The 9,433-nt window shown below is 40.5% G+C and overlaps 1 protein-coding gene across 1 annotated transcript; it reads left to right on the top strand.

Annotated features, from left to right (window-relative positions):
- Positions 1 to 2,381: 2,381 nt before the first annotated feature.
- On the top strand, positions 2,382 to 7,061 carry enpp7.1 (ectonucleotide pyrophosphatase/phosphodiesterase 7, tandem duplicate 1). The gene is made up of 6 exons (XM_071924675.2): positions 2,382 to 2,658; positions 3,174 to 3,319; positions 3,514 to 4,146; positions 4,965 to 5,211; positions 6,399 to 6,516; positions 7,001 to 7,061. The coding sequence occupies exons 1-6, from the start codon at positions 2,382 to 2,384 to the stop codon at positions 7,059 to 7,061; spliced, it is 1,482 nt and encodes a 493-aa protein (XP_071780776.1).
- Positions 7,062 to 9,433: the final 2,372 nt, after the last annotated feature.

Raw genomic sequence — 9,433 nt, forward strand, 5'->3', positions numbered from 1 at the left:
AGAATTAATTCTGGGGGAAATGGCATGAAAATGATCAAATTTAAAGTTATTGAATATCAGCACAAAATATCAGCCTTATCAGTCATATCAGTCTAATCCTAGTTCAAGGTTTTCTACAGTGATCTGGTACAGATCTATAGATATAGATCTATAGATATATCTCTCTGGATATATAGTAAATAGAACATGTTCCTTATTCCATGTTCTATAACTGTTCTAAATCAATTCATGATACCAAAAAATAGATGATAAATCAATTTATTCTGAATAAAAAAAATAATGTGAGTATAATAAGTGTATGTATAAGTAATAAATATCTCTCAGCTCTATGGCTGACAGTTATACTGCACCTCGCTCCCTGTGTGACTGTTGAGTGGGATAGCAAAAGCCATCCCAGGTTTCATTAAAGTTGATTTTTATTAAAATGCACTAAAGACCATCAAGGGATTGCATTTAATCCATGGGAGGAAAAAACAACATGTCTCAATGATTCCCTGGCTACATTCTTTGCATACATTTAACGTCTTACAAAAGTAAGTCCAATTCAGCATCAGCATTTTAAAATACAGTACAAACAGATTACTAGCTACTTACCCAGGAGGATTTGGTCAATCCCTGCCTACACCTGTTTAGAAAAGCCTTTATATGCATTGACGTAGACACAGCAAATGCATTTAAAACCTAACAGCCCTGCTTTGCATCAATCCTTAAGTGAACTTACGCTCACTAAAACAAGTATTGGCCAAATATGGCAGATTCAAATTGGAGAAATTATAATTTGAATCTTTTTTTTTTTTACATTTTCTCTTTCTCCGGGGAATCATAAAGTACTTTACATACATTTCATACATACATTATTTGAAAATGCATTAAATTATGATAATATCATACATTCGCCAACCCACGCGTGACGATGGTAAATCTTATCAGTGTGAGGGAAAACAGGGAGAAGTGGAGAGACATTTTGGAATGAGAGGAATCATTCCAGAGGTAGAAGTTAGTGGTTGGAGGTTGGAGGGAATAGACAGGAGAGAAAAGAGAATAGCACTTTACTGGTAGCCTGAACCACAACACTAGTTCATGGAGTAAAGTCTCCACCTGCTGGTCCATTGAAAGTACTGTTAGAGTCAACTCAGAGTTGACTCTAACATTGTGACCTGAGGATTTTTTTTCTTTCATGTAAAACCAATGTTTCAATTCCTTTGACAGACACCAATGTTAAATCCTTACACATTTACATTTTTCCCCCCATGTTGGGAAAGTCGACTCCAGCAACACCCTGCTTTACATTCATACAGATTCACACATTCACACTGGGAGCTGCCCAGTACAACCACAGTCTTCTACCGTTGGCTACTGAGGGGCTCCCTTGGAGCAGGAGGGGTCCTCAAGAACCAAGGATGTTGTTGAGGAAGGAGAGGGCATTATCCATTTAATGATAAATACATTCCAAGCAAGTCTGAGGATTTGAACTGGCAGCCTTCCAGTAAGCCCACTTCTCCAACCTCTAGGCTACCGCTTCCTTGACCTAATAGCCAGGCAGCTGGAGTCTTCAAGCATGATGAATTTGAAAGACATGCTGATAGTTACAAACCGTTGATTCATCCATTTTTTCTAGCTGCCTCCTCATTTTCAGGGTCATGGGGGGGCTGGAGCCTATCCCAGCTTAAATCAACAAGTTGGAGCTGCAGAGAAGAGCATCTTATTAATTGAGACACTGTAGTTTCTCCCTATTTGCCCAAATTAAATTCTGGTGTCAGGTATGAACAATTCTCCACCCATAGGAAGACATAGAAAATGGAAGCCTCTTTGTTATATCAACGTCACTCTTTTACCCAGTTTGGAAATATAGAGTGGTTACTGTACTGTTGAACAGGACCAGCAGAACAAAATGACAACAATCTAAGAGGTTGCCATCTTTGTGCACTTGATCCATTGCAGAGGATGATAATCCTTCTTCCACCCTCTGCCACATACTATAATAAACCCACAGCCCAAGAAAGGAAAGTTATATAGATCTATTCTGTTTATGAGTAGATAAGATAAGAGAGTTCAACAGACAATGCATCTTCCAAGGGTGTGACTACAGAGATAGTCTTGTGTTATCTGTCTCTGTTTCTGTTAGAGGTTTGCCTCAGATCATGGGGTGTTCTCAGATAAGAGTAGACCAATAAGAACCAATGATCTGAAGTTGAAAATTGCAGTCAAACCAATCAGCAGTTTAAAGATTGGCTTACAGTATCTGTAAAAATGTCTTTGTTCATAACACTGAAAGTAGGCAGATCATCTGAGAAAAGGTCAAGAGACTTTGCAACCTGTACATTGGGCACATACAGCAGTTTTACATACAGTTTTTACCTCCTAGGTCTGAAGCTCCAGTCATGCTGCTGCTCGGTCTGGTTCTCCTCTGCCTCCTGGCCAGCTCTCCCTCTGCCGCTGCCCCATGGCAGGACTCTGTTTCTGGGCTGGGGTCGGTCTTCACTGGGTCTTCCAGGAACAAGCTGCTGCTCATCTCCTTCGACGGCTTCCGCTGGGACTACGACCGAGACGTGGAAACCCCTAACCTGGACAAGATGGCCCAGGATGGGGTGAAGGCAGCCTATGTCACGCCACCCTTCCTCACCATCACCAGCCCCACACACTTCACCCTGCTCACAGGTACACAACGCTGATTTGGGGGGAGGGAAATTGTGTGGAATAATCTAGCAAAACCTCCAGTTCATACTAAGAGTAACTTAAAGTAATTTATGATGACAGAACATCACTAGTACAAAAACAGAATCGGTCACTCTCAGCTTTTGAAAACATCAGTTTCTCGAGAATAGAGACCCAGACCTTCTTGCAACCCATCACCTGAAGTACTGCCTCAGGTCAACATGTGCATTCAAACTTAAAGCCTGTGTTTCAACAATTTCAAATGCCATTAGACATGGCAAGACTATATCTACAATGAAGGACTTGCAAAACTGAATTAAGTCTTACTGTTTACCTTGAAACAGTAAGAAGAGCTCCTAAAGGTTACTAGACTTAAGGAAGCTGATATTGTCCTGTATCAATATAATCTAATCTATCGTACCCCAATGAGCAAACTCTATTCTATTATAAACCTAGACTACTCATAAAGCTGTCATATTTTGCAATCTCTTTCATCTATATTTTCCCCTTTTCATCAGGACGATACATTGAGAATCATGGGGTAATCCACAACATGTGGTTCAACACCACCACTCAGGAGAAGAAGCAGTACTATATGACTCAGTTTGTTGATTCCTACTGGGACAATGGCAGCTTGCCCATCTGGATAACAGCACAGAGACAGGTGCTCAAGTTATCCATCTATCTATATTTCTACCTGTGTGACCATATTTTAAGGATTTCCTGGATTTTCTGTCTGTATTATCTAATCTGTCTATTTATTAAACATTATATGGGCTCAAAGCATTTTGTTGAACGAGCTTCACTGCCTTCTCTTTCCATAAATGTTATAGCAGTTTGTGCTTCATCCTCTCCCAGGGTCTAAAGGCAGGCTCCCTCCACTTCCCTGGCACAGCAGCCACCTACAAAGGACAGACTGTGGAGGTGAGGGAAGTGGAGCCTCGTTTCTACAACTACTCCAACGAGACAGACTGGAGACTGAACATTGACAAGGTGATTGGAGAGTGGTTCCACCAACAGGACCTGGACTTTATCTCCCTGTACTTTGGAGAGCCAGACAAGGCTGGGCACAAATATGGACCAGATTCCCCGGAACGCCGGGAGATGGTCCAGCAAGTGGACCGCACTGTGGGCTACATCCGGGACAAGATCCAAGACCACGGCCTCACCGAGCGGCTCAACATTATCATCACTGCCGACCACGGGATGACCACAGTGCTACGAAATGGATTGGTTGAGGAGATCATCCTCTCCAAGATTCCTGGCTTCAGCTTCAGGGATGTCAAGTTCCATCTTGTAGATTACGGTCCTTCTGGGATGCTGCTTCCCAAAGAAGGGATGCTGGAGAAGGTGTATCAGGCTCTGAAGGGAGGCCACCCTCACCTCCATGTGTATAAGAAGGAGGAGATGCCAGCAAGACTGCACTACAGTAACCACCCTCGCCTCCTGCCCCTCATCCTCATCGCTGACCCTGGATACGTTATCAATGGGGTGAGAGTGTGCACAGACAGGCCAAGTACATTTATTCACAGCACAATATTGCTGAAGCTGAGTGTTAAAGAGCTATCTCTGCATCATTGTTACCAAGGATCTGTCATTATAGAAGCCTTGCATCACAAATCTCAACCACGGCTGGCTCCTTCATAGAGGTCCAGTGGAGAATTGGCTGTGGGCAAATGACTAAATATAAAACAACTACGCATGAAAAATAGAGATAAATGAAATAGATTGTTGCATGGCTGTAGGTCAATTCAAGTGAATTTACTGTGACACGTAACTGTCTTGTCTTTAGTCCTAGTCTCTACTCTAAAACACTGAGTTGTAGCTTGAGAACTCAGTTAACCTGAACAAACACTCAGTTAACCTGAACAAACAGGTGTTTTTTAGCTAACTAGCCAGCTGGTTAATTTAGCAAAGCACCAATGTTAATGTTAATATGTAACTACTAGCCACTACTAACGTTAGCTTCTACTAGATACACTATGGTTAGCTAGCTGACAAGCTGACATTATCATGACTTGATCAGTTCCCCGTCAAAAACAGCATAGCTATCCACTATGTCTATTGAATACTGTTGAGACGACCAAGTCTCAAGAAACACAACCAGCTGTTGACAGCTGTTAATGCTTATATTCCAATATGGCTGCTAGAGGGTGTCCATTTAATGACCGTTTTTTCATGCCAAGAATTCACAAAAAGTAATCAGTGTATGCCCTAGAATTTTATTCTTGGCAGGGTAGAAAGTCCTCTGAGACAGTATTTAGACCACCATCGGACACTAAAACTTTCCATTGAAACTCTCCCTATAGTTATTGCCTGTGCAGTTCAACAAAGGAGAGCATGGCTTTGACAACCAAGTGATGGACATGAAGCCTTTCTTCAGGGCAGTGGGGCCTGACTTCCAGAAAAACCTGATGGTGGGGCCCTTTGAGACGGTCAATGTGTACCCACTGATGTGCCATCTACTGGGGATAAACCCAGAGGTCAACGATGGACACTTGGACAATACCAAACACATGCTGGTCCCTAAGAAAGACACAGGAGGAGACAATTATAGTAAGTTAATTTCTGCTGTTATCATTCCAGATATTATTTTGTTTTTTGGTCTGCAGTGCAACTTACTGTTAGTGCTGAACAGTGAAGCAAATTTATAGTGGTATTGCAATAAGAAAGAATGCTCTACATCACAGAGGCTAAAATTGGCATTTATTAAAGCAGTGCTAGACAACTTTGGTCACCTTAGCCCTGAAGTGATGAGAATGTACACACCAAAATTATTTAGAGCATTGGCTTTGGTGCTCCACGCTAACACTTTAGCATACTCTGCTAAGTGATGGTCGGCAACTAGCATTATCCAACTTAAGAAGACTGACCTTTCAGCAACAAAACGTTGTTCGTGATTTTCATCATATAGACTGTAGATTTATACATTTTAAAAATGAAATATAATTTACTCAATATAACTGATGTAGCCAGGTTTATTTTTTGGAACTATTTCAAGTGATCAACCACATATCCCTTCACTGCACACAGATTTTTAGCTGTACACAGTCAATGCTAGCTACTATCACACAACATAGTGTATGCTAAAGTGTTAGCATGGAGCCTATCACTCAACATAGTGCAAACTATGCTAAAGTGAGCCAGCAGAGCCAATGATCTGTATGATTTTGGTTTCTATATTCTCATCATTTAACTAAGTTGACCAATAGGACAAACTCCTAAAATCTTGGTGTATTCTTTTGCTAATGTAGACTGATGAAGAGCAGATGGACTTTTGACTTGAAAGAAAAACACATTTTAGGACATCAGCAAAGGCAATGCTTCCAACAGGTCTTATCGAGATAGCAGATAATCTGGGCCATATAAAAGATAAGATAGTGAACACTGGAGAAACATAGGGTAGATGTCTTCTAGATAAGAGATCGCAATCTAGCATAGTGATAGTCATCAGGTGATCACACAGTGCATATTACATCATCTAGCAGCTGTAAAGTCATTTCTTATCAACAGGTAAAAGGTTGTTTGGTCCATGTCTGTACATATTCAAGCAAGTTTGGTGATCATACCTTCTCTGCTGACATTTGTAAAAATCTGTGTAGAAATGCACCAGCCTCTTTGTCTTGTGTCTGTGAATGTATCTGTTTTTTAGTCTGTTGTTTGCTTGCTTGGCTGATTTTTGCCTGCCTTGTTGCCTGATTATCTGTCTCATCTGTCTGTTATCTATCTGTCTGCTATTCCAGACAGGAATATCCAGTGGCAAGTGCTTGTCGGCCTGTCAGCAGTGGCTGGGTTTCTTGTATTAGTGTTCATAATGACCACTACCTACACCATGTGTAAAAGGACCAAGGCTGAAAAGAGGTTAAGTGTGGTTAAGCATAATTTAATTTGTCCCTACATATTGTTTTTCCAGTCCCAAACATTGCAAAAAAAGTTTGAAAAAAATAGTATGATACTGATGTGATTTTATATATACTTACTAACACATTAATCACATATATAGGTTAATCTGCATCTATTCAATTAAAAACAAAAGCACACAAATTTCACTAAAATCCATCATTGTTGTGTTCATTCTACCAAAGGGTGGCAACAAAACCCCATTATGTTTACTGTCCAGTCAATCCCCAATCTATTATCTCTCTCTCTCTCTCTCTCTCTCTCTCTCTCTCTCTCTCTCTCTCTCTCTCTCTCTCATCTTTCTAACCTCTCTTACTCTGTCTCTCTCTCTAGACTTTCCTATTCTCACTCTACCACCACTCTCTTTCCCTGTTGTCATCCCCCCCCCCCCCCCCCCCCACCTCTCTCATGTTCCCTACTAACATCTTTCTTTCTCTTCCCCCAGTTACAAAGAGAAACATGCTGCTGGTAAAGGAGAGGAGGACATGAAGCAAACCAGTTTTTGAGAATTTGGACAGGTTTTTTGGTTGTTGTTGTTTTTTTAATCTTCCGGAAGGAGATACAGGAAATTATAGTATGGTCACTGTAAGCATAGGCGCCGATTCCGTGGGTGCTTCCGGGCCCGAGCACCCACGGAAAAGGCCGAGCACCCACGGGGAAAATGCACTTGATAGGCCTACTGTATATGCGCCAGGGCCAAATTTACATTGACTTGATAGCAAACTCCACCCGCTGCGCGGCATAGCCCACGTTGCAAAACAAGTTGATCCAAAGTCATAGTTTTAATGTGATTGGCTAACATTAGACGCAGTGCGCACTGTCCAATTGAAAGTGATGTCATATTCAAGTATCGCGGTTAATCTGACGTCAATGGTGAGTGAAAAACAAATCAAATTTTTAATATTTAGTAGCTGTGTGGGCCTATGTGTTGATGGTTATTTAATTGACTGTATTTTACTGTGTGCGCTTGTATGCTTTCTTTGCGTGTGTAACGATATTATAACTTGTTCGGCTTGTTAATAGGCCCCTTGTAGCCTATACTGTTATGTCAAGTTCTTTATGAGTGTACTATAGCAGCGGTGTCTCACAGCCACGGTGGTGTCGGATTGTGCACATGGCCTATGATTTATGTTCATGTGAGCCTTTTTACTAAATAATTTCGGTGGCATTGATTATTATTTTCCGTGCGTTTCATGGTGTGTATCGTTAGTTAAACTTTTGATCTCCAATGTGTGTGTGCGTGTGTGTCGGTCGCTGTTAATTTCCTATGGTGCTGAAATGCGTGCGTTTGACTACTTTTTCCAAATCCGTATAGTAACAAGTCATGTAGGCTATGGTTATTGCAGAAGGTTTATCTTGGGCATGGGGGTGGGGGTGGGGCATTCAGCTGTTTTGAGCACCCACCGGCAGAAACATAAATCGGCGCCTATGACTGTAAGTGATGGAGGAGAACTTCTTGGTCACGGCCAATAGAAAGTTAGTATGAAAAGAAACTTGACATGTTGCCTTCTAGAGTTGGCCTGAGTGTAATTACTGCCTTATGATTTAATGTGTCTACCTGGTGGAGAATTCAAGGTACTGTACTATTTAAGAACAGACCCAAACATTGGTTTATGCTTCCTCTTTGCTTTAGGTCAACTTCACCAAAAATGAATTATTATTAACTTTGCAGTAGTAGTATGGCTCTTTATTACTTTTACTAAAATGACAAATAGAAATATAATATATTTTGTCCTTTGCCTTTATGGATAATGTGGCATCCATGCTTTGGGGCAAAGTGACATATTTATGCACATTTACATTTATGTGCTATGCTTGTAGCTGGGCATTGCATGAGCCTGTAGCACCACCAATTGACCATGTTGTATACTGAATTTGAATGGCAGTCACTTTGGAGTAGAGGCCTGAAAATGGGCGTACTTTTATGTGTTGAATAAAAACCTGCATAGTGCCCTTATAGCCAGTTATTGTGAGAGCCAGTTGTGAAATGCCTGTACGGCCATTTTCTTGATGTAATTTCATGCAGCATCATTGGAATTCAGCTACTATAAACGGTAAAAGGGCATAGCAAGTCAGATTTCTTGTATGACTTTTGACATGAACATTCATTTATGAGGGGCACTTGTGATTGGAGGGGAAAATCTGGACAGAAAACAATGAAAGGTGCTCAAAGACTACCATTAAAGTGCCTCTTGAGCAAGGCACTTAACCCCAAACTGCTTCAGTGGAGTTGCCTAGTGGCCAATAATAAAAGACTGTGACTGTATTGAGCAGCTACCAACTTGTGTGTAATTGAATGAGTATGAAGAGTGCTGAGTTTGTTTAGACAAGCATATGTGGAAAGTAAAACAACCACATGTGAATGTCTTTTAATCACATGCTAAAATATGTTCAGCACATGCCAATGTTGTGGACAAGAATGGTCATCAAAATCTCATTCCAACTGTAAGCTGTAACCAATATTGATTTCTAGAAAAAGGAAAATATGAATCCAATAAAAATATGGTTCTGTAAAGTTAAAAAAAGGAACATTGTGTTTGAGAAATCTCTAATATTACCTAATTTTAGAAAGCAATGTGTTATATTACCTTGTTACTTATTAGATTCATATACTATTTAGGCCTAGGAGTTGAGTTGAATGATATCCAAGATATACCTTGAGAGGACACAAGGAAACAGCAAACCAGGCTGCTTTAACAGGGTTTCCGCGGGTCCTTAAAAAGTCTTAAAAAGTCTAACATCCAATAATCTGAATTTTAGGCCTTAAAATGTCTTAAATACGATTTTGACAGGTCTTAAAAATTTATTGCATTATGAAGTTAACATTACTTTTATAAAGTTGCATTAACTTCAGTCTCGTTTTTAAATGTGTTTTTGG

This window comes from Centroberyx gerrardi, chromosome 20 (assembly GCF_048128805.1).
Source record: "Centroberyx gerrardi isolate f3 chromosome 20, fCenGer3.hap1.cur.20231027, whole genome shotgun sequence".
NCBI lineage: Eukaryota > Metazoa > Chordata > Actinopteri > Beryciformes > Berycidae > Centroberyx > Centroberyx gerrardi.

What these genes read in the sequence shown, in the direction of transcription:
- enpp7.1 (XM_071924675.2), top strand. Translation starts at nt 2,382, where the DNA reads ATGCTGCTGCTCGGTCTGGTTCTCCTCTGCCTCCTGGCCAGCTCTCCC. An exon ending in ACACTTCACCCTGCTCACAG is followed by an intron (nt 2,659 to 3,173) that starts GTACACAACGCT and finishes CCTTTTCATCAG; the next exon opens with GACGATACATTGAGAATCAT. An exon ending in AGGACCAAGGCTGAAAAGAG is followed by an intron (nt 6,517 to 7,000) that starts GTTAAGTGTGGT and finishes CTCTTCCCCCAG; the next exon opens with TTACAAAGAGAAACATGCTG.